This window comes from Cariama cristata, unplaced genomic scaffold (assembly GCF_000690535.1).
Source record: "Cariama cristata isolate BGI_N322 unplaced genomic scaffold, ASM69053v1 scaffold3271, whole genome shotgun sequence".
Taxonomy (NCBI): domain Eukaryota; kingdom Metazoa; phylum Chordata; class Aves; order Cariamiformes; family Cariamidae; genus Cariama; species Cariama cristata.
The window spans coordinates 3,330-28,427 of record NW_009600837.1 but is presented as its reverse complement, the minus strand read 5'-3'; the positions used below and the strand labels follow the sequence as shown (position 1 = coordinate 28,427).

The 25,098-nt window shown below is 41.4% G+C and overlaps 1 protein-coding gene across 1 annotated transcript in view; it reads left to right on the top strand.

Annotated features, from left to right (window-relative positions):
- Positions 1 to 20,624, top strand: part of KDM4B (lysine (K)-specific demethylase 4B) — a 76,910-nt gene extending 56,286 nt beyond the window's left edge. The window contains exons 12-22 of the mRNA XM_009710167.1: positions 346 to 466; positions 2,999 to 3,177; positions 4,342 to 4,564; positions 7,274 to 7,350; positions 7,542 to 7,597; positions 8,082 to 8,190; positions 13,824 to 14,009; positions 14,133 to 14,297; positions 15,021 to 15,140; positions 17,950 to 18,042; positions 19,951 to 20,624. Coding sequence (XP_009708469.1) covers positions 346 to 466; positions 2,999 to 3,177; positions 4,342 to 4,564; positions 7,274 to 7,350; positions 7,542 to 7,597; positions 8,082 to 8,190; positions 13,824 to 14,009; positions 14,133 to 14,297; positions 15,021 to 15,140; positions 17,950 to 18,042; positions 19,951 to 20,136 — 1,515 coding nt within the window. The 3' untranslated portion in view covers positions 20,137 to 20,624. The remainder of the gene's footprint in view (positions 1 to 345; positions 467 to 2,998; positions 3,178 to 4,341; positions 4,565 to 7,273; positions 7,351 to 7,541; positions 7,598 to 8,081; positions 8,191 to 13,823; positions 14,010 to 14,132; positions 14,298 to 15,020; positions 15,141 to 17,949; positions 18,043 to 19,950) is intronic.
- Positions 20,625 to 25,098: the final 4,474 nt, after the last annotated feature.

The following is a 25,098-nucleotide window of genomic DNA, read 5'->3' as shown; positions in this document are numbered from 1 at the left end:
CCTGTACATAATTTTCATTCTGGAGTTCCTAGCTGTTTATGTGATTGACCAGACTTTTCATAAGCTAATGGAATTGGCAGGCTTGAAGCGGTTCTGAGGCTGTTGTGATTTTAAGAAAACACTGTAGTTTACCTTTACCCAACATCTTAAGAGATAGCAATGACTTTATTTACTACAGCTACTGGCTTGGGAGGCTTTACTGATTGCAACCAAAAGGCACTGAAAAATTTGCTGTGTAAATTCAAAACTCTTTATGACAAGGGATCTGCCTCTATTGTCCTGTACTCTCTTTTACTTGCCAAGATGTTTTTGGGTTCCCATCTAGCTTGTTCTGGTTTGTTACAGACTGCTTCTGCTTTTTCAAAAATGAAGATGGAGATAAAGAAGAGTCGTCGTCATCCACTGGGCAAACCACCAACCCGCTCCCCGTTGTCAGTGGTTAAACAGGAGACCTCGAGTGATGAGGGTGAGTACACTGGCATTAAGAATGCTTGTATGTCTTGTCTGATCTGAAAAATTGCTGAAGCCATTAACATAACTGAATGGCCCGAAACTTCTTGTGTTACACTTAACTGATAGAAAATGCAGCGTGTTCCTATTTTGATAACCCAGCTGGAAACAAAATTTGTCCGTGGGAGGTGTCTCTTCTCACCTCCCACCCTTTTTTCTCTCAAGAAAAACATTTTGCTGGCTGCAGAATGAGGCAGCATTTTGGACAAAGGGAAAAAAGAGTTCACAGAGAATAACATCTTGAAGTAAGAGCTCACTCTTAGATACTGCATTCGAATGAGAGCAGTTCACCTCGGAGGGAGGTGGAGGTTAGGTCTGCTGTTATGTGTATAGGGAAAGTTAATTCTAACTTTTTGGTTGACTTTTTAATTCATGTGAATGTTGGGGTCCAACTTTTCTTGGCAGATCTAGAAATGAGAATTAGGAAGTCTCTCAGTGCTTTACTGTACATCACTGATTTTTCTTTTCCCACATTCCAGTCACTGTGAATGCCATAACAGTCTGGACCAAAAGAAAAAAAAAGAGTCTTCTCTCTCACTTCCATTGTGTGGTGTAATTTACCACTTCTGGGTCTTGCCCTCATTATAAAATACCTGGAATAAAGAAAAGTCCACTTACAACTTTATATTCAAAAGGACAGCATCTTTCCTGTTCACTTTCCTTCTGAGAATATATCCACTGATTTTAGAGAAGCTTTGTGTAGGAAGGGGATGTTCAGTACATACATAGCTCCTTTTCCTTACCAAGGATGATGCGTTTGATGTCTTGCGTATGTGTAATGTGGAGTGAGGCGCTGAGACTAGTTACCTTGTTTTGGTGCGAGACCTTGCAACAACCTTGGTGCCGAAGGATCCTCATTAGACAGATTCTTTTCACTGTTTTGGATTGTTGGATGGTGTACAGGGACTTTGCTGACTGACTCAGGAGCAACTTTCTGTGAAAGCTGGCATTTCTTGGGGCCTGATTTACAGCACTGTTGGGCAGAATCTGATCAAACGGATTCTTCTCTTCCTCGCCAGGGAATAGAAGCAGCTCTCTGCACTCCTTGCTTTTTCAGGGCTAATCTATAAGGATGATCTGGAGGCTGCAGTGAGGAAGAGTGAGCATGTAAATTAAGGGAATGCATATGCTGCACTAAGGTTCAGTTGAGACAAATTGTTAGTCTTTTCTAATCGAGTATAAGTTGCTTGAAATGTAGGAGCCATCCTGGATGCCATGTGTCACCTAGAACCCATTCTGGGATGAGTGAAAGTGATGATAACATACAACAGCCATTTCCTTTTTTCCACATTGTCTGGCAAATACTTGTCAGATTAGTTGGGGGGGAACATTTGCAATCTGAAATGCAAATTTAGCCATTAGCGTTTTCCTGCAAGTTCCTTTTATCCTTTCTGGTAACCTAAGAGTCTGAAAATCTTTAAAGGGAGGTAGAAATAGGGAGGAGACTTAGACTTGTTGAGAGCAGAACATTAACTGCATATTTCCAGTAATTAACAGTGAAGCAGCGAACAGTTTGGTTTAATGTGCTGAGCTCTGGGGCTAATGTTCCACGAAGATGTTTTTGAGTTCCCCTGGCCAAAGCTGTTCTTTTGGAAACTTTGCAGATTGACAATGCAAGGAGTGATTTACACTTAGCCTTGTGTGGAAAATTTCTTTAACATTTGTAGTGACTCAAAATTCCTTAATAAGGAGTGGTAAGAAACTTGGACCCTCAAACTGACACAAATGGATTCTGTGGAGGTTTAATCATAAAATGCCAAGAGCCTTTTAAAGGTTTTGTAAAAACAAAGAATTAGCAAACTAATTAGCTCTAGCAGTACCTATCAGAGCTCTGGCAGAAGAAGAGGTGGTGGTGAATGCAAATGGAAGGCTTAGTGGTGTGCGCTTGATGGAAGTAGCTGTGAAGCAGCTGCAGAAAAGTAAAATGAAAACTTGAACCCAGGATATCTCATGGCCAAGATTTGTGTTTGCAGAAACAGGCATGGGATGCGCTTTGGGAAGGTTGAAACAGCCTTGCTGCTGACTGATGGGAGCTGGGAACTGGCCTAACCAAACCAGCGTGAACCGCGTATGTGTCTTCCAGAGAATGCAGGTCCCAGTTGGAGAAAGGAAAGGGGGATTTCTTTACACTTGCCTCATGCATTTTGAACTTGGCTTCATTGAAAGGATGTTGTAGGTTTCCACAGCTTGGAAGTGGACACGGTTATGAAGGTGGTAAATCGAGATTCTCTTCCTTCGTCTTCCTCATGACCCGTTCTGTTAGGTCATCGGTGTCTCTATCTTAGTTATCCGACCAATATTGTGGAGATTATATTTGTCTAAGGAAGTGTTTGAGGCATACATATATGAGGAACTGTGGATGAGTTGAATGTTCTTATTTATTGAACTTGTTGTGTTGTTGAAACATGAGCTGTTTAACCCTGCCTTGCTGCGCTTTGCCTCTACTGACTGACCATTGTTTTGGAATTTATTTTTTTTTTCTTTCTAGAAACATTTCCATTTTCTGGAGAGGAAGATATGAGTGACCCAGAGGCTCTGAAATCTTTACTTTCCCTCCAGTGGAAGAATAAAGTACATAATTTCCCAGCTGAAAGAAAATTCAATGCGGCTGCTGCCCTGAGTGAGCCGTACTGTGCTGTCTGTACCCTCTTTTACCCGTATAACCAGGTAATTCCTGATACTGCGCAGATGGACGTGTCAGTGGTGGGTACTGAGTGGTGGGTACTGGGTAAATTATGATGCAGACCTTTATGATAAAGAAAGGAGATTCATACAAATTTGCACACCAAAGTAGTGTGTTTGGATTTGGCAGAGGAAGTGGATGAAGCTTTTTTTTGTTATCTTTCCTGGCTTCTCTGGCTTTCTCAGCTTTCATTTTTTAAATCATGGTTAAAGAGCTTTGCACTGCAAACACTATTTCATGCAGAGAAACGATGCCATTTCGGGCATATGATTGCTCTTGTTTAGCTATGGGCCCAGACTTCTGAATATATGCAAACAAGCAACAAAATAAAAATTTACTGAGTAAGCACATACATCATTTTTTGGAAACTACCAGTATGCTTTGGAAAATGTTATGAGCAGAAAGGCAAAATTTATCAGATGAATTAGTTATTTGCCCAGTTGTGTATTGATTTGTTCTTGCATGCTTATAGAGCCAAATCTGACTTTGTGTGTCCACTAGGAATACGTGCCTTAGACGCATATATGTGTGTTGGAAGCTTTTTCTGAGAAAAGCGGAACCCACCTCCCCCTTCAGTAAAATCTCTTGATCTATTATACAGACCAAAAATAAAATATCTGTTCTGATTGCTGGATGTTGTTTTGTAATGGTTGTAAGGAAAACTGGATACAGTTGGGCTGTTTTAATCTGTTGGTCTTAGTTCTAGTCTGCTACCAGAAACCTTCAAATGTCCTTCAGGAGAAATTCTTGCAGAAAGAGTAGGGAAGGATGAAAGGATGGGAGAGGGGGAAGGGGAAGGTCTTGCTTTTATTAATATTTTAATTTTTTTTTTTCCTTGATGTTTTCAGCTGCAATTTCGGAATTTAGATTTTTTCAGAAGAAAAACAGGGAAAGCTTCTCATTATTCTAATACTTCTTTGAGCTTTCAGAATAAATTGCAAATCCCAGTACAGGCCTAAGGAAGAGAGAGAGGAGCAAAAGGCAGGGGTGGGGGTATGCATGGGAAGACAGGATTTAAAGTTCCTTATTTGTGCTGCATGGCGATAGGTGTTGGATGACTTCTTTTGCAAGGGGAATGCTCTGACTTAAAAAGTTAAAACTGTGACCAGGGAAGAGGTGATTCCATGTGATGATATTTTCTCTTTAAGTCCTTACAGATGGATAAAGAAGCTGTCCCAGTCTCTGTAGGGGAGACCACCTCTTTCGTCCACCTTTCTAAGTGTGGACAGAAGACCAAGCCTCTGATCCCGGAGATGTGCTTTACCTCAAGTGGAGAAAACACAGAGCCCCTTCCTTCAAATTCATATATTGGAGAAGATGGAACCAGTCCCTTGATATCCTGTGCCAAATGCTGCCTGCAGGTTCATGCTAGTGAGTGTTTCCTTCTTCACCAAAGCATTTTGAGTATTGAGAAACTCCCAGGTTTCTTTGTATGTTGCCTATGTTTGAATTCCTTCTTGGCATGCTTGCTATACCTGTCACTCCCACTTTTTTTTTCTGGTACTAGTATGTCTCCATATTCGAGTCCATCTTGGCAGTAACTGATCTTAAAAATGCACACAAATACTGGTTTTACTGTTGGTTTTGTTGGCTGATTCTTCTCTGTCTCACAGAACTGATTCTTGCTTTTGTTATCTTTTTTTGTAATAAAGCAGAAATCGCAAAGCTGATCACACTCTTTTAGCATGTTCAAATATTGGTCTTCTGGGTAAGGTTGTGTTGTTCTTGCGTGCATCAGAGATTATGGAGTAGTTTCTGAGATATATTTTATTAGTGTCTGTGTTACTGTTTGTAGTAATGGCACTTGATTACAACAGGGAACATATGTCTGTTTGTTTCCCTGATAGTTACGTCTAAAAGAAGATCTGATTAATCCTGGTAGACTCTACCTTCACTGTAGATTGTACAACATCTAGTTAACATTTGCACTCATACTAGGGGATGTGACGAATTACTGTTCAGCTGTTTGATCTTGACAGATGGGAAAGCTTATTTGACTTGCATCAGCTGGAATTACTTTTGTTGTTCCAATTTTATAGTCTGCAGGTCACCGTGCAGCTCAGCATGACTGTCTCTTGTGGAGAACTAGAATGGAACTTTTTATTTCTGTACTGCGTCCGTGATTATGGTCACTTTTGGCTAATAAGAGTATGAGACGCAGAGTGAGCGTGCAAATAAAGACTGCTTTCTTACTCCACAAATTGCGGTCTCTGTAGCGATCAGAACAGAGATGCTACATCTTGTACGTCTGTATGTCCTCAGTAGTCCAGTCTATCAGAATGGTTTCAGTGGCCAAATTCTATTTAGGGACAGAAGGATGTGGGCAAGATGATGTTAATCTGCGGTCTCAGACAGGGTGTAGAGAAATTTAGCTTTCTATTTTGGCTGTGCTCTACCCCTGAGGATAGGACAGAAGTTAAATCTAGTCTGATGTAGTCTCCAGTGTCGTCTTGTTTCCTTGTCGCTGTTTGTACTTCTAGGCTGTGATATCCCTTTGACTTTGCTGCAGAGAATCCATTTGCTTTTATTATAGGATTGCAGCGTTGAGGTGTATTTTGGTTAATCTGGCAGCATGCTGTAAAACCAGTTGGCAGTCTCCTTGTTATTGAGAAGTGCCCTCACCCAACTGTGCTAGGTTACGACAACAGTAAGGACGTACAAAGAAAGCTTTTGCGAAGGTTTCTGAGCTTTTAAAGTGTTGACAAAATCCGTTAAAAGACCATACTTCTCTTGTTCTGTTAGGATCATCCTTATGGGACAGTCTGGGGTTCAGTAAGTGCAACTATTTCTCCCCTCGGATCCCATAGCCCAGCTACCTGTGGTCCTGAAGCAAGAAATCAATGCTGAAATTTCAGCCCGTTCTACACCGTTTTGAGCTCCAGCAGTATTTCAGTTAAGGGTGTGTTTCTCTTCCAGCTTAGTTTCCAGACCAGTTTTTTAGACTCACCCCCCCTTCCCATTTTCTAGGACTAGATTGAATCTGCTTTCTTGATTTACCATATGATGAAAAGAGACTTCAGATGTGGAAAACAGCTGTGGATCTATATTATTGACTTTTTTTGACATAATGTTTATCTGGTTAAGTGGATGATTTTTATGAATCAGGTTATTGTGGCAATCTCAGTGCTTTCTGAATAACTTCTTTGAAGTTTAATTCAGTAATTTGAAACTGTTATTCCCAGCTGAAATTTTATGTTCGGTTTTGTTAGAATAGGTAAAGGCCACGGGATGAGCTTTGCGTTAGTTAGGATGCTGGCCAGCAATTTGCAATACGTTTAATTCTCCGCTTGCTTTGCAAGCTTGCGGGAATCACATAGGTCTGCTTTTTCAGAACTATTTCTGTGTCTTTTCCCCATTGTCTTCAGTGGCAAATCTCAGTGCCTTTTACAGAATTTTAAGGGCCTTTTTGGTCTTATTTTCCTGTCTTTATAATGAGTATAATACTACTTTACTATTTTGATTCTGCAGATAAGTATGTAGGAGGATTTGGTGCTTGCATGTAACAGTGATTGATGCTGTATAAAATCAGGTGTTTCTAACACTTCATATAACCAGAAATTAGTGTTAGTTTAAATACTGTTAAATATGCGAAATGCATGTATTTAATTTCCTTGCAATATTACTGGGTTTGTCCTTCCTCGTAATACTGCTTAACAAAGATGACTGCTTCAATCATGCTAAAATTCGGTAGTCTTAACTGTTTTGATGTGTGAGTGCATTCCAGCAGTAGTAGCATCACTTTGAGCCCAGTTCTTGCATGAAGAATCAAAGTACTGCTATTGTAGTCCTTACAGAAGAGAAAAAAAAATGTTGAGGGTTACCTGTGTATGGTTTTTTTGTTTGTTTGTTCGTTTTCGAGGGTTACCTGTGTATGGTTTTTTTGTTTATTTGTTCATTTTTAGACTTGTTGGTCCCAAATTCTCACCCCTTTCCTAAAGGTAACTTTCTTTATGACTTTTGTCTGAGCCTAGACTATTGAATACAGTTACTCAAACGCTACACCTGATTTCAAAGACGCTTCTAATTTACCTTGCAGATATATTAGCAAAGCTCTGAAGGGTATAACTTTGTTTCTTTCAGGCTGTTACGGAATACGTCCAGACTTGGTGAATGAAAGTTGGTCTTGCTCACGGTGCTCAGCCAATGCATGGGCAGCGGTAAGCATCTGCTCTTCTGGAGACAGAAGAAAACTTACTGTGGGAATTAAGTAAATACTTCAACAGAGATGGGTAATGGGAGGGTACAGTTTGCCTTTGCATCCCGAATGTGGTGTAATCATTTTTTTGGGAAAGATAGGCAGTCTAGCAGAGCTTTTTGGTCAAGTTCTGAAGGAGTTTTGTTCCTACAGGAATGTTGCCTGTGTAATCTCAGGGGAGGAGCTCTTCAGATGACCACTGATGGGCGGTAAGTGATGGTTTTTTAGTATTTTTTTCCTTCCGTACTGCATCTTATCTTATAGTCTTGTGAATTTGGTCTTGATGCTCAGTGTAGCAGCTAGTTTTGGCATTATGGAGGTAACTGCTACTGGCTGACGTGGCAGGATGAGCTTGGGTAACTGTGCTGTCTTACACTCTGCAGCAGGCTTCTCAATAGCAGAGGTAACATGGCTCTGAACACTTGTTGAATTTGATTATTTCTCAGAGACAAGTCTTTTCGGAGAATGTTTAGTGTCATGCAAGATCAGATGCTAAGAAGGTTGATCCCTGTTGTTCAGGGACATTTACCTTGTGCATCCATGATTAACAATCAGTTGGTAGTGTTGCCAAGGCTGCCAACCACCATAAAAATGCCTCGATACTGAGGGAGTCAGAGAAATGTTAACTGCTCTCTTGAGTATTTAGTTCAAGTAACGGTAGACTCTGATTTATCTCTTCACTTTTTTCCCCAGGTGGATCCATATAATCTGTGCTATTGCTGTCCCTGAGGCCCGTTTTCTCAATGTAATAGAGCGTCATCCTGTGGATATCAGTGCTATTCCAGAGCAGAGATGGAAACTGGTAGGTTTTTTTTACCTGTAGAGAGTGTTTGTGAAAAAGAACCAAAAAAAAAAAAAAAGAAAAGACAAGACAAAGGCCTGAACTACACAGAAAAACGTTGTGTGGGATCATAAAGTAGCTGAGATTGGAGGTGATGTTCTCGCTCCAACAAACGCACCAGGAGGCTGTATCATTTGGATGTCTTCTGAGGTACTGTCTCAGTGCTTTGGCACACAAACAAGCTGTGATTGCCAGATCTGCCTTTAGTCTCTAGGAGTGGGCTCTTACCCTGGCCACAGCCTAGGACGCTGACTCACCTGGCAGTTGGGTCTAAACTACCTGAAAGCTTCTTTTACTGAAGTGTGAGGGGATGTGGTAGCTGGAAAGAAGCTGACATATTGCTGACTTGTTCATCTGTAATTTGATTTGGCTTTCTTAAAATATTTTTCTTTCTCTATCAAGAAATCTCTTGCAGAAATTAATAAACATTTCTTTGTGACTATGACTGCAAGACGAGATTCTGCGAAGATTTTAATAAAAGTCCAGCTACACTTGTTATTTAGTTGCGCAGCCTCATCTGGAGGATTAGTAATGGATGATTCATTAGCTCAGAGCAATTAATCTTAATGTTAGTTAATGCGCCATCACTGTAGTGTGTTATTGCAAAATAAATTCTGCTTTTGCTACTTTTTTTTTTGTACAGAAGTCAGCTGGGTGACAGTTGGGAGTGTGGTATGGGGGAAGGTGATGTAGCAGTGATACGTTGGTTAGCATTGATGTATTTGTTAACTGCGCAGCTATTTAGTGCAGGCAGCCCAGCCAGGGCTGGGTTGAGAGATTAGGAAGAATCTCTGTCTGCTTCCAGAGTTATTTCTCTGTTGTGCAAATGGGTTTTGTACACAAATGTGAATGTAAAAAGCATTCATTATTCAGGTAGAGTGATGGAGCAGTGTGATGTGAGAGTGATAAATCCTACAGCAGTGGTTCTTTATGGATCATCTGACATTTCCAGCATGCATCCTCTTCATTACCAGCACTTGTAATGATGAACTAAAAATCCTTTTACACAAGACTCGCTTGTATTGCTTAATGGAGCCTCACAAGGAAACATGACTTAATTCTTTAACTCTTCTGTGGCTGCCTTACAGTCCTGTAGAGCCAGGACAGTATTAATGTCCATAAAACTCTGTTGCTTCATTCTGCTCTGAAGCATTGGCTATGCCATCCAAAGCCTCTGCACAGACCTACTACACATCTTTCTATTTCGTTCCTGAATTAAAGCTTCATAGTTTTGTTGATTTCTTCAGAGTTGTATTTCATTTGCACCTCATGTTTTATTCATGTCTCAGGAAAGGTAGAGAAATTTTTATATGAGGTACCTTGACTTACACAGTCTAATGATGTGATTTACAGGCACCTATTCCTTATGTTGAAGCTAGCAGGAGCCTGGCTTGTAGCTCAATTCTTGTCAAAGCCTGGCTTTAAGCACTTCAGTTGGAAAGTGTTAGCGTGGATGGTGCTGCACACTGCTTCATCATAATCAGAGTAGCTTTTCTAGAGGTGCAGTGCTGTTTAACTTCTGCCAGGATCTGTGATGACCCTAGTCCAGGTAGCTCTGAACACAGGTTCAGGTCTTGGTCTTGAGTTTCCATCAGCACGCCCCTGTAAAATGTCTGGTGCCCCTATACAGCTAGCCCAGCTTTTACCATATAAGAAGTAGACTTTCAGCCAAATTACTCTATGTTCAAGAATGTCATCAGGTAAGTACTGTTGTATTTAGTGTGAAAAGACAAATCTTTCTGCTCTGTTTTGGTCTTTATTTGTGAACTCCATTACAATATGTATGCATGGACCATTGATGTCTGTTGAAAACACTTTATTGGTGTTGTCACTGCATGTAATGTGGCATTATGAGTGTCGTTTACTACAGGAAAGAAAGCAAATTGAGCTAAAATTGAAATGGGTTTTGGAGTTATGAACTAGGTAAAGATTAAGAAAAATTAATTTGGTTGGCAGAATGTAAAGGCAGTGATGCTTCTAGCAGCAGCATTGGTGTAGTGTGTGAAGAAGTACAAAAGAAATTTAATTGCATAATACCGTACGGAGAAACACGCTCATGAGCCATCGTGGAGACTTTTAGGAGTTCTTTATAGGAATTTGCAGGTAATTCATGGAGCACATGAGGAGTCAGTGGAGGAGTGGGGGGGTGTCTGTGTTTTGGAGGTGTGCAGCTGCCTTTAGGAAGATAAACTGAAGGTGGTGGTCTTGGATCTGATGAGTTTGGCAACGATGGAGTTGATGCAGTACTAGATAAAATGGGAGAGATGGCCTTTGTTGCTGGAAAAGATGGAGAAGGAGAGAAGGTATGATGTGAAAGTTGAGAACAGTTGAAGTGAATGGATGAAGGTAATGGAAGAAAGAGGGGGTAGAGGTTATCTGTGATTATTTTTGAATTTTTTTTTTAATATGTTTGTATTGTTTTAAGTTACTGTGAGAGGGCTGAGGTAACAAGGAGTTGCAGTGATGTGTTTAAAGGTGTATCCTGTTCTTTGAGCATGTACCAGGCCTCCCCTTTCAAGCATAGACTTTTCAGTCCATTTGTGGGTATGGCATCATTTTAAAGAATGCAGTTTGCATGTTTCCTGATTAATGGTGTATTATGGGCCTCTGTGTGTAAATTATTTATGACGTGGAAATTTGGAATAATTACCTGTCATTCCTCAGTGGAGTAAATGAATTGCAGTGTTCATCATGCAGGAGACAGCCCATTTCTTACGCTCAGCTATGACCCGACTCTCCAATGTACATTTATTCTGAAGATTTTCCCTTGTGCTTTAGACCTTCTCTCCTCCTGCTACCTCCCCTCCCACAGAAAATGTCTGTAAATCGACATGTGCTGCTTTACCACGGCACTTGGCACCGGTCCTTCTCTCCATCCCATCTCTCACACTTCCAGATCTTCTGCATTTTCACCCCTTCCACCATCTTCTACATTTCAGTCTCGCTGTCGCTCACATTTTTCTTTTATATTTTGATCATATTTGCTCTGAATATTCCATTGGTGTAGCTCTTTTGGCTGTCATAAGGAGTTTGTCTTGCCACTGGGGTGTCATTAGGTGCATGCTAATCCTTCTGGCTTGGAAGAATCCCGTTTGCATCCATAAAGGCAGATTCCTGATACCGGAGGGTTAACGCTCCCTTGAGAGGCAGCATCGAGCACATCGTATATCAGCAGTTGTCCCTGCTGGCGGGAGAATTAGGTATTGACAGTTTAATAATGAGATCTTATTGCCATTGACTTGCTTTCGGTGCCGTGTTCCTGCTGTACACTTTGCTGTGGTGCTTATCTAGCTTTTGAACGCGGTTTACAGAGCGATAAAGGCATAGCTTATTAAATCCTAAACCCCACATTCTGGCAACACTGAGGCTCTGGCTTTGAATTTCCTGGCTTTTGTTAGTTTAAGTAAAAAGGCCAAATTAATCTTTGGTGTAAACATAGTGGCTTCAGTCAATTCATAGGAAGGGGCTTTGACTTATTTGATATACACGTGTGGGGCAGCCCCCAGTCAGGGAGGGGCGGTCTTGCACAGAAATAGGGAAGGGAGCATCTCCCTTCTCCCTTTCTTTTGCATCTTCTGCTTTCAAGGCAGAGAAATACTCTTTGGAGAAGGAATGGTCTTTTATTTGTCTTGGCCATGTGTTGTAGCGAGTGCAGCGGGGCCCTGGCTGTTAGCTATGATAACACAAATAAAACGTAACATTGAAGTTTGGCGATTCTTTTGCGTTTGCTGGATGGTTTATAATATGAAACCACTCTCCATATTTTTGAGGGTACGCTTTTAAGATAGCTCAGATCTAGACGCAGAGTGAATTTGTACTTCTGGGGGTTGTATTGGCTTACTGTGTGATCTCAGGCAGCTTATGTTACATTTCTAATCCCATGGGATGTCGTAATTCATACAGATCTTGAAATTTAGGTCATGTGTTCTGTAATGTTGCATACTTTGAGCGCTGCTTTAATGGGAGTGAGGTAAATGAGAGGCCATGAAGAGAGGAAGAAAGGCTCTGTTTAATATCAGATGCTGCAGAGAGGAGAAGAATCTGTCGTTCATAGGATGATAGTGTGTTCGTAGGACACTTATGTTTAGAGGAGCGGACGGATGGGGAGGGAGGCAGGCGGTCAAACTGGGGGGCGGTGGCTGGAGGGAGCCGGCGTGGTGTGCTTTGGAGATGGTAATCTGGAAACGGGCACTGCAAATTACTGCTTTCCTCTGTTCCTCCTTATTATATGTGGAAATTATTTCTTTGTGATAAATAAATCACATAGCTGTAGAGTCAGATTCAGGGACATACAGTATCTCTCAGGGTTTTATTTATACGAGCTGTTCATTCTAACAAGTAAAATGCATGTTTGTCTCACAAGTGTGATATTAGTTTTTCCCTGATTTGCCTTGTCCAAGCCTCAGATAAGGTAAAGAAGCTGCCATCGATCAGTGACAGGTTCCCGAGACTTAGAATGTTAAACGCTAAGAACGGTGTTTCCAAATAGTTCCCTGGAAATGTTACACAAGGGTCCAACTTAAATTTCTTTAGATTGGGGTTCCCGAGATCCAATCTTCTGTGTTTCCGAGGGGCTGGAAACAAGAGTTTGGTGCTGTTAGGGAGTGAGGAAATGTATCTCGTTTCCCACTGACACCGAATGCTTGCTGCCAAGTCTGCAGTGCCGTAAGGCTTACAATTTTTAGCTTTGAAAAAATTTAGATTTCTTTTTAAAGTAGTCACACATGTTAAGTTGATTACCTGTCCCCCCCTAAGTGTTCTCTGGTTAGATTAGCCTAATAACTGGATCTGCTTTGCAGAAAATGAGTTTAAAAAATACTGAAAGATTTCATACCTTTTTTCCCCCCCTGTAATTCTGCTGTTTGGTACAACGTTTTTATTTCTTCTGTTTGCAAAACAGTGACTGAATTATCTCCAATAGCTAATCTGACATGGATACCAATAAAATATTTACGGTTGATATGTTAATGTGTGTAAAATAAACATGCAGTATTTTTGTTCCATTATATGAAATTATATTCTATTAGATCTAATAGGTGTAATGCTCTGTTAAATATAATAGAACAAATTATTACAGTTATTCTGTGTTCTGTTCTTCCAAAAAAATGAACACATTATTTTCTAGCAGTGTATCTGTGAAGATCTGTCTGCTGTTTGAATTAACCTAGGTACCTTTCATATACCTAAGGAGGATGAGTACTGAGTTGTAGCAGTTCTCTAGTAACACGGATGTGTTTGCCTGTTATGCCCTCCAGTGAACATAGTCCCAAATGGGATTTACGTCTGCTTCGCTGTCCGGCGTGGTTCTGGAGGGCTGAGTTACTGGGAGATGTCGTCATGTTCAAGGGCACGATAAGTTGGTGTCTGCTGTAGTTTCTTGGCTTACGAGTGGTTCTAGGCAGGCTTATATAGGCAAGTCTGGAAGTTTTGGACTTGACCTCTCGGCAGCAAACGTCACCATTTTTGGCTGTGGCTTCTGGGCCCTAGACGCTAATGATACAGACTTTTCCACCATGTCAGGTAACAGGGTGCCATACATTGCGTTAAAGCTGCTGTTGACTGCCCGCATAACGCTGACCTGTGTTTCTTTTCAGAAATGTGTGTACTGTCGGAAACGGATGAAGAAAGTGTCTGGTGCCTGCATCCAGTGCTCGTACGAGCACTGCTCCACGTCCTTCCACGTCACCTGTGCACACGCAGCCGGCGTGCCCATGGAGCCAGATGACTGGCCCTATGTTGTGTCCATCACTTGCTTCAAACACAAAGCAGCTAACCAGAATGTATGTTTTTGGGTTTTTTGGTTTGCTTTTGATTTTGTAAAACAGTTTCTCTGCACCTGTATTTTTTTAATGCGGCTTTTATGCTTGCAAATTGCCAATTATTCCTTTTTCTCTATCACACAGATTCAGTTTCGAAAGGAGGTGACCCTTGGACAGACTGTGATCACAAAGAACCGGAATGGACTCTACTACCGATGTAAAGTGATTGGCATGACAACACAGACTTTCTATGAAGTAAACTTTGATGATGGCTCATACAGTGACAACGTTTACCCAGAAAGCATTATTGTAAGCAGCTCTCTGTGGAGACTATTACTGTTAGAGATGAGTACAAAGTGTAACGTGTGCATTCTTCTTCTACACACTTTGGGGTGGAACAAGGAAGTAAAACTTGAAAACTTAAAAAAAAAAAAAAAAGAAAAAGAAAGTTACTGCTTGCATTTCTTCCTTTACAAAGATGTGATTTTGCTATATGCAGGTGACTTAACAGAAAGCAGTGTTTGTTTTAAGTTGCATCCAATTTGTTTTGTGGTTGAATAATCTCTTATTTTTCAACTGACAAGTGTGATTCATGGGGGAAGCAGATTGTCTGCAAGCATTTCTGGTTCAAAATAGGAGATTCACTTATAGAAGGAATGTCTAGAAGAGGCTGACTTGTCAACTCATGCATTTTCTTCCTGATTGTGCCATTGATTCACCATCTGAAAAGGAGCAGGTCACCCTGCATGTTTTTGTTGAGATAGCAGATCTGATGTTTCGGGATTTGTAATGAGGAATTTCCTAGAACTGAGTACTGTCACCAGAAGGAGGTGCAGGTGTTTATTTCTGGTCTCTCACTGGTTAATGGTTTTGTATGAGATGACTGCAACGAATCACAAGTGCAGAAACTTTCTTACCCTTTTAGTGTTGGGTAGCACCTTCCTTGCGCGGTGATTTTAACACACCTCTTTACTTAGGTCTGGAGCTCTGTTGGTGTTGGCTCTCTGACCTCTTTCACTCTTATGTCTTCAGAGCAGAGACTGCATCCAGATGGGACCCCCTCCAGAGGGTGAGATGGTTCAACTGCAATGGACAGATGGAATCATCTATAAGGCCAAGTTTATTGCAGCCCAGATCAGTCAGATTTACCAGGTGAGTATGGAAGAGTACCCACGTACTTCATGCCAACATGTCTGATTGTTACTTGAGCTGTATAGCTCGCTGGTGTTGAATGCTCGTTCCAGTCATGAAGAGAGGGTTTGCCTTCTGAAATTAGTACTGCTGGTCGTCTAAAGAGAAATACGGTGTTAAAATAGGAGCAGGGTAAAGGTTTTCTGTGGCAGAATGTGGATAGACATATGTCTAGTCTGTATCTGCTTATTTTAAAAAAATAAAATAAATTTGCCCTATTCCTTATAGCCCAGATCTGACTCAGGTCAAAAGTGACCCACTCAGACTACTCACTGATGGTTATCCTATAGCTGGAGCTGAGCTCGTCATCTGTAGTTCCCCATGAGTCAATAATCTACATAATTACAACTTTCCTTGACGCTTTGAGAGGAAGTAAGGGAAACGATGGGTCGGGAGACTACTTCAAGGGGGGGAGTAATCCTCTGGTCGTGGGAAGGTACTTTGTGGAGCAGCAGCAGCATGTGGGAATGATGCCCTGCTGCTGTTATGTGAGGAATTGGAAACCTTCGATCTCTAGTCTCATATACTCTCACCATCTCTGTTTTTAAGGTGAGAAAAACAGCAGCCAGTGTTTTTTGTCTTTGAGTGTGTTCCACATATGGGATTTTTGTTTGTGGAAGGTTGTAATAGTGAAGGAATATTTAACCTGGTACACAGCATTAGTACTTCAGCACGGAAGGTTTTAAATGGCACCAAGAAGTTGAAAATTACAGTGATTTGGAAAGTATACTTTGTGCACATCCTTTTGAAAAATATGTGCTGAAATTTGCAAATAGTTGTTATTTTTAAGAGATTAATGCCTCTGGACAAAAGGCAAAGGAAGTCTCATATTTTGTATTTGTTTGAAATGGGGTTCTGGTTTCTATCCTCTCTACACAGAGCATTTCGTATCTGTGTGCAAGGAGCACCATAATCCACCTTGTCAGTTAACAGTCTTTTTAGTGTGAATAACGGATGTTAACTGCTTCAGGGAAGGCATGATCTGAGGTGACCCTGGCTATGAATAAGTACAATATATAGTTCCATAAAGATCTATTGTTATGCATGCTTTCCAGTTTAATCACAGTATAGGAAATTGTCATTGATTTCTCAAAGGTACCATAATTTGAAACAGGCTATTCCACTGATAGTGCCAGATGACAGAAAAATATGCATGAGGAGTCTGTGTTTTTCAAATCGTGCAGTTACCTATAAGTAAAGCTCTTCTCCATGGGGAAAATAGCCTGAATAGTTTTCCGCATTGGTTCCCTATGCAGATACTTTTTCAGTACTTATGGTGCATCTCTTTCATCTGTTTTGGAATGGGATTGTGTTTAAAAACACAGAAGCAGTTTTGTTGTGAAATGAGTGTGTTCATAGGAAGACAGCATGGATTAGCTTTTACATTTTAAACTTGTCTTATTTTGCAGTAGCTTCCCAGTTCTCATCTCTTAAGTCTGTATTTTGTGTGTGTGTTTTTTAAAAAAATTGAGCCCAAATGACTGTTTTGTAACTTGCTCTAACGTGTTCATAACGGGGGACTAACCTGTACCAGTAATTTGGAACTTAAACAAGGTCTAGCCACTCTGTGATAGTTCAAGATGGCACTGCCCTTAGTTGCAAATCCTGCTTTTCTACTAGAAGTTGAGCTCGTGTAGTGGAAATGGCGGAGAGCAATCTGCTTGTGCCTTGGTTGTTAAAACTTTGTAATTCGTGTTCCCCTCTGACTCTGTTACGGTAGTGGTGCTCTGTAAAACCAGAGAGTAAATGGGACCAGCAGCATCTTAAACCACCTCAGCAGGGCTCAGCAGAGCTCATCTTTCAAAGCCTGTTCTCCCACCTGCATAGTTATTCCAGCTGACGTCTGCTGCTCGGTTAAGGGACCTCAGCAGGCATCGCTGAGCTTGCATAACCGATGAGCTGCAAGACCTGGGCAGCGCAGGAGGAGGAGTTCAGAGCACAGATGCTTTCTTCCTTCTGAACTGGTCCAGTCTGAACCTGACATCCATCCCATGTTAAACCGTGGTGTCTGTCCTCCTGCATTATCCAGACAAGTGTAATAAGTCTTGAGCAAAGGAAATGAGAATCTCTTAAAAACTTTTAATAGTTTTAACATTTTTATAGACACGTTTCCGTGAATAAACATTCCTGTAACATCTGATGCATAATTCATGGTATAATCAGTGCCTAGCAAAAAAGGTTTGACATGAGGAGCTACCACTGTTTTTTGGTACCTGGCTGACTATTTCTGCTTGTTAAAATACAAATGTATTTTAGTAGCTGGAGTTGTTTCCTTATGATGTGTGAAAATGCTTTGTTTAAGCCGAAAGAAATTCTTATTACCATATTGGCCTGAATACAGGGCTGCCTTTTATTATAAATGAAAATCTTCTTTTTTTCAGGATTTGAATCAAAAATCAGTAGAAATCTTTAGTGCTCTGCCTGGGAGTGGGGAGCAGAGGTGCTGGTCCAGCTGTGGCATAGGCATTTTAGGATCCACAGGAGTACTGAATGAAACCCCTGGGGCCAGATAAGACAAGGGTGCCTGAGCAGCCCTGAAACCAGTGCTTTTTTGGTTCAGCATCTTTAATACAGCCTAGGGATGCTCATTCTACAGCAATCCCAGAGACGTGCAGTGCCAAGAACAGGGGATCATCCAGGGGAGCTGGCCGCCGATGCTTCCTTGGTATTCCCGTGAAAGGACCGTGTGTGGCATAGGCTGGGAACGGACTGTTCAAGTACTATAAACATAGAGGCCAAGTTCTTATTTCATCTTCTGCCTACTCTGCAGGTCGAGTTTGAAGATGGTTCGCAACTAATGGTGAAGCGTGGTGATATTTATACCTTGGAGGAAGAGCTTCCCAAGAGAGTCAAGTCTCGCCTGGTGGGTATCAAAGTAACAGAAAGAGTAAAATGGCTGTGGCTTGCGGTACTCACTCACATTTTCTTAGCATATTGTTTAGACATAAGGTGAATGCAGCCTCCAGTTTCTGTGGCTGTGAAAGCACTTGTCATTCACAAAATACGCAGAGTAGAAGAAATCCTTGATGTAAATGCTTGAGAAGCATTTAAATGATTTCCCCTTTCACATGTTCAGATCTGACTTTTGTTTTCTCTGGTTAAAAGATTATGTTCATATCATTTTACACCGCATGAATTTAGTTATATGGACTGCCGTTCTGTCCGAATACTGCCTTTCATCAGAAGTGAGGTGAATTGGTCTACAGCTTAGTGGTTTCTGGAGAACTGATTAGCGACATGGGACCAAACCCCCACTTCTCACCAAACAGGAGATTTACAATGTAGCTCTTACCTATAAAGCTCTTAATCTAAAAGATCAGGCTGCATACAATGGAATTACTGAGCCTAGAAAATCTGAGATATTTATTTCATAGCTTTTTTGGTTCCAGACTTGCCGAGTGTTTTCAAACCTGCTGCTTTAAAGCCATCTCATTTAAACAAATGATGAAACTGGTTTCTATGCAAATGGAGAATATACAGTTCTCTTCGTCATTCTAAATGTCTGTCATGTCAACCACAGCAGGACAGGGACAGATCTGCAAAATTAACCTGTGATAAGGTTCTGGGCTTCTGTCTCTCTCTTACAAGACCTAAAGAGGATGGTCCAACCTTCCCTTAAGAATATATGACTTGCTGTGCCGAGTTAAATCAGTGGTTCACTGATCCTGTGAATCTGTGGCCACTAGCAGAAGAGTGAGGAGCACATCGTCAAAAATGGCCTGGTGACAGGCAATTCTGTGGAAGAACTGATGACAATTTGGAGGAAACTTTTGTTTGCTTATGCATGAAATCTTCAAGGGTTTTACCTAAAAAACACCTGTAAAATGCTTTCTGTAATGTAGCTACAGGCGTTGTCTCCATCTTGTTTGAGGTTGTTTATCTCAATAAGACCTCATGGCATAAATTTTAGAGGTTAATAGTAATTTACTTTATTATCCTTGAAAGACTTCTGGTGGCAAAGAAGCACCTTAGAATTAATTTCTAAGATGTGCACAATATTCCAGCTTATTTAAGCTTGACTAATAATGAAGACAAATGAAGAGCCCTGAAATACAGGATTTTGGAAAGTAACATATTCTCTGCAGTGGAGACATCAGGCTTTATAACAGTTCCAGAGAAAGGAATGCAAGCTGGAAAGTGAATAGAAAGTTTCAAGTCTGGTTGAAAGCTAAGGCTTTTCTCATGTACTTTCTGCTGCCAGAAGTGTTAGAGTGCGCTCTGTGGATGTGATGCTCACAGAGCTTTCATGTTAGTACAGCAGAACAAAGGAACAAAGCGATAGGAGATAATAATTTCTACCAAGAAACGCATCTTATTCGACAGTGTAAGAGCAGGACGAACAGAAGCAATTCTTGGTACAGTGATCCCCAAATGCTTTCTTTGGTTCCTTTTATTGTTGTATTTTTTTAAAAAAGACAATAGGGAAGCCTCAGTTTCCTCTGTGCCTTCTACTAGGAATGAATAACCCGAAGAGGCAGAGGAGGATAGGAGTAAACAGAGAATTCACAAGGCAGGAGCTGAAGTGAAAGATATTCTGAAACAGAAAGAAGGCAACTCGAGGGTTTCTCTTTCCCGTTTGGTTTCAGAAGCCCAGAATTTTTAATTTCAGCCCTGTGCTTTGCATGTTCTGGAGTTCACTTTTTCTACAGAAAGACTCTGAACCCCATTGTTCACTTGCTATCCTCGTTGTCTTGTGCTCCACGGTTGCACCCGCGCCTCTCCCCGTTTCCCTGCTGTGCCTCTAATGATTGTACTTTCCTGTCTCCTGCAGTCCCTCAGCACTGGGGCCCCTCAGGAAGATGTATTTTCGGGAGATGAAGTGAGAGCAGCCAAGCGCCCCCGGATGGGGAATTCAAGAAATCCCGAAGAATACGGACAAAACCCAGATTACTTGGCCTTTATGGAGAGCCTGTTGCAGACGCAGTACCAGTCTGGAACTCAGAGCAACATGTTTTAACTAGGATTAATTAAAAATATTACGTTAACCTTTTTCAAGCCTGTGGAAAAATAAATAGGAAACTGTGGAATAGAAGACCAGCCTTGTTCAATAGTCTGCTGTGAATTTCTTTCGTCTACTCTTGGTTTGGACTGCAAGAAAATCCCGTCTGGCTGCACGCTACCTCTACTTTGCCAGACGTTGCTGACCCATAGAGTAGGGAGCTTGAAAAACCTTCAGGCAGGATTTCACACGGAGACTTTGGAAGAGTTTGTACTACTGGAGCTTTGTGACTGGCTCCTTTTTATGAGGCTTGGAAAGGGTTAAAACTTAACAAAATGACTTTTTAAAATATGTTAAACTCTTTTGTCTTTAAAGGTGCTATTAATTGACTACTGAAGCAGCCTTTGGAATTGTGTTTTCTGTACATAGACGTCACCTTTGTGAAGTTTTCTATAAAGGAGCATTATTAAAAAAAAAAGCAAACAAAAATAGGAAAAGAAAAGTTTCCACAAAACATTTTTCTAGATTATGGCTTTAAAACAGAAAATAAACAAAATCCTCCCCCCTTACCCCCAAATGAAATGTGACTAATACTACAGCGGGGAGAGGGAGAGCAAGAACAGATGTCCTGGAAAGTTCTGGGTTCTTTTTTTGTAAAGAAACACTATCTTCTTTGTAAGCTGGGGAAGACGGGGAAAGAAATGTTTCATAGCTGGGATGTTTCTTACCGTTAGTTCCTTTAAAGACATGTGATAGATGTGTGCGTTTCTGCCATGTCACCGGGAAGGGACTTAGGGAAGAAATGGCCAGGTTTTGGTCATTCTTGTCATCTTCCTTCTGCATCTTTGCCATCACAGTTGCTTTCTAGTTAAAAATCAGCATGGCTTTCAGTTACGATATGCCACTTCGTTTTGGCAAGTGTTCTGTTGCTGCTTCTTGTGTTAGTTCCTTTCCGAGCCATCCCCCTTTCCCACTGCAGACTAGAGCATCGAGGGATTGCTCCAGCTCTCTGGTAGGCATGTCTCCCATAGGAACCTTTTTCTTTTCTTTATCTCTTTTTTTTTTTTTTTTTTTTTTTTTTTTTTTTTTTTGAGTTGTGCTCCTTACAGTTGTCAGAATCATTCCATGACGCAAGCCTGGGAGGTGTTTGTATGTTTTTTCTTTTATCCTATTAAAGAAGAAATTCCCCAAACATCATTGATTGTTGTGACATCCTTTACTTAAGTAAAGACTGAGCCTTTGAGATACTCTGGGGAAGAGGAACGCAAACCCTTCATTTGATTGGACTCAGTTCACTGAGAACTGAATGAGCATTAAAGGCAAAAACAAATCCTAAAGTATTGAGTGGGCAGCTCCCACTTGAAAATCACCTCCGGTCGAAGAGCTGTTATGGAGCAGTGTTTTATAAAAGAGCCTGATCCAAAACCCTACTGAAGTCACTGGAAAGTCTTCCACTCTCTTTGGAGGACCTCTGTCAATTCAGAGGGAAAGAAAAAGGCAGCCCTAGGACATCGTTGGAATGGGGATGTGGCTTCCACAGTGTCTGGGTGAAGGAGGGCAAGGGCGCATCGTGCCACTCACCTCAATGCCTTGGCCTGGCAGAAGCCGCTGTGAGATAGCAGAGCTCTCCAGAACGCTGCACAGCAATCTTTTCCACTTAATTCCCTGAAATCACTGGACAGAGAGAGACAAATTTTTTTTTTTTTTTTTTTTAAGCCCCTTTGCAAGGTGGTCATTGTTCTGTGAAGAGGTTTTTAAGCAACGCTATAGCTGGATCTTTAAGGGAATAAGTGGGAAGGATTTGTGGGCTAGCAGATGGTAGATTAGCATCTTAAGAGACTCGATGGGTATTAAACTGTCCTAGTGCAAGAGTGGAGATAGAATAAAGCAATTTTTGGGGTTTTTTTTTGTTTAATTTTGGTTTTTGTTCTCCCTTGAGGGAACTGGAGTTCCCTTTATTTCTTACTGCCTCTGCTACGGGTTATTTTCTTCGTGTGTGCGTGTCTGTGCGCGTGTGCACACGTGCGTGTTCGTAAGATGTTTGAAACAGGGTTTTTTTTATTTCTGAGTTTTTGACGTTTCCAATAGATATCTCCAAGAATAAAAACAAACTGAGACTAATAAAGGTTTTAAAAATTGGCAAGGTTCTTAAAAGCTTCGGTTGTTACTCCTACATAGCTGTCTCCTGTTGGTTAAGACATGATTTAGTAGAAAACTTACTTGTATAAAAGACTAAGAATGTTGCCAGGCCACAAGAGAAATATTTAAAACGATTGAAAGAGAGTTTAAACAGCAAAGGATTTTTTTTTTGGAGGTGGGAGGGGAAGGGGTGGGATGGGATGAGTGGTTGTGAGCAAAGGGGAATTTCCTCTGCATGTTGAAGTCCTGACTGAAATAGCACCATTACTGTATTCATATGTAGTACCTTTTTAAAATACTATTTATATTGTAAAAACAAAGTGTGTTTCCTCCCCCCATATTCAGATGCTGAGTTATGTTTAAACTTGAACCTGGAACTGTAGAATGCCCTTCCTTGTTGCAAGGGTTCTTCCTTTTTGTTTATTTTTAAATCCCTCTTTTTGGTTTAGGAATGACTTGTGCAGATTATCTATAATGACCATATTGATGGCCTCTGTGCATCAGACTATTGAAAAGGAAATAGGAAATGCACAGTCCTACCCTCCCCTTCCTCCAGTGAAATATATTTGTGTCTGATTATGTGCTATAAAAATAATGATTTTTTTTTTTCTCCCCCTAGATTAAGGATGTGATGTATTTTTTGCATATTTTTTTTTCTCTGCCTCTAGGTTCATAATGAATTAAAGGCTGTTGAGCACTTCAGAATTACACTTTTTGGGGGGTTGAAGTCTCTTCATTTCTAAGTTTAAAGTCTTTTGTACTGCAGGAGAAGGTGGCTCCCGGATCTGATAGGTAAAGCTGACTGATGAAACTGAGCCGAGAGAAGCTGAGGCTGATGAAGAAGAACGTGGTCTTTTCCTTCCTCTCCATTAACTGTGCAGGAGAAGAGGTCTGTCATTGCACCCCTTCCCAAAATTAAGAACCAAGCTTGCAAGGCATTTTTGTCTAAGCTCCAGGATTTGCTCTAGCTGGCTCGTTCATGAGGACTGTGGTTGCTAAATAGCCAGAGACGGTTCTAAAACCCTTCATCTTTTAAATCGCCAGTCTGCTACTTCCTTTCTGGAGTCTGCTTCATAGCCTTCCAGTAGCCTTTCTTTCTGGCCCTGGGAGGTCATGCTGACATTGAACCTCTTAAATTAGCGTCTTCCTCGACCTTCATTTAAACACCTTCGTTTCCCATCCTGAACCCTGATACTTTTCTACAAATTCCTCTCCAATTGTTGCAGTATCAGGCTAATGCTGCAGATTACGTGAAAGAAAAGAAATGTCCGAGTTCGAGTCTTTTGCAGCTTGATAGTTTTAATAGTTTTTAATAGTTTTTCTGTTCTTTTCTGAGGAATCATACTAGTGGGAAGAAGCTACTGATCTGAAGTCCGTTGGAATTTACACCCACACAAAGCTTACCTTTGAATTTAAGGTCTGCTATATTGCTGTAATAAGAACTAACATAATTTTATAGATGTCTTTAGAAGCAGTAACTGCCTGGGTCGGCGATCAAAAGGCAAGGATCGAACCTTTCTGTCTCTATCACAGCCTCGCAGGGTGGAATAGCTGTTTCCACGCACACACCCCCAAGTCACTGTGGGTTTCTGTTACTTGCTGAGATTGCTACGCTAAAATATAGATGATGTAGGGTTATAGGAAATTATGCTGTGCCCAGGGAGACAATGTGAATACTACAACTGCTGCAATGAAGAGCTTTGCTTCCTACACCTTCCTCTGCCTAAGTACCGTTCTCATGAACCTGTTCCTCTAACCTCAACATCTATCTTATTGCTGGAGAAGATGTATTTGTGTGTACCTCTTAAACCCATGCAGCTGAGCTGCAACCTCTTCCTAAAGCATGTTTCAGTTTCTTCCTTTTGCTTTTCCACCTTCTCCATTTGTGCCATCTCCTTCCTCTGGAGGTCCTGCCGGTCTGTCCTCCTCCCGCCCCGACAGCGTGTTCCTGCGCTGGTACCTGCTGTGCTGCTCCTCCTCCGCCCCTGGTCCTGCCCTGCAGATTGCTTTGCTTAGGACTTGGCCGTTAACGGACCCGGGTTGCCAAGGTAGGGACGAGACGCCCATATGTGATGCTTTGTCGTGCACAAAGGATTGCAGTTTCTTTTTAACTGCTTTGCAGAAGTCCAGCTCGCTTGGGCTGGCGAACAGCAGGTGCCTTCCCACAAGCAGATGTTTTGAAACCTGTAGCGTAGAAGCTGATAAAACTCCCTGGGTCAGTGTCACCAACTGTCACATGCACAATAAAGTCATTTTGTGATAGTTGCTGGCAGCAACGAGAAGATGGGGATCAACGGGCTGCTTATTCCTACTCGGCGGCCAGCAGAGACTTTTGCCGCATGCCTGGAGAGCGGAGCAGTGGATGGAGATTCATTAACTCCTTGTCTGGTTGGAGAAAGATCTTTAGGTTGGTGAGAGGAAATAGAGGAGAGAATTCCTTTTTTTGCCTTTATGAAGGACAGGAGTGTTTAGAAAACTAAAAATAGCAGTGTTGATTGGGGTGAGGCTGTTTAGTGGTGGGGCTGAATGGACAGCCCCAGCTTCCATAAAGCTTGATTAGATGTCTACCACTTTGTCCTTTGCTGTGTCATGGCTCTCTCGCTCTGGACTCCTTGTGATAACTTCTAGTCCTAGTGAAACAATTCTTCCTGCAAATGCATTTCTGCAAATCTCCACTGTGGAGATCACACCTGGTATTTTGTGGCTTTCCCATTCACGGCCTCTCCTTCTGGCTTCCAGCTTCGCTGCTTGTACGTGGGAGGACATCACGGGCTTTCAGGCTCTCCCTCTTTGGTGTACGTGCTCCTTTCCTTCTTGCTTTACTTTGGTGACTGATGAGTT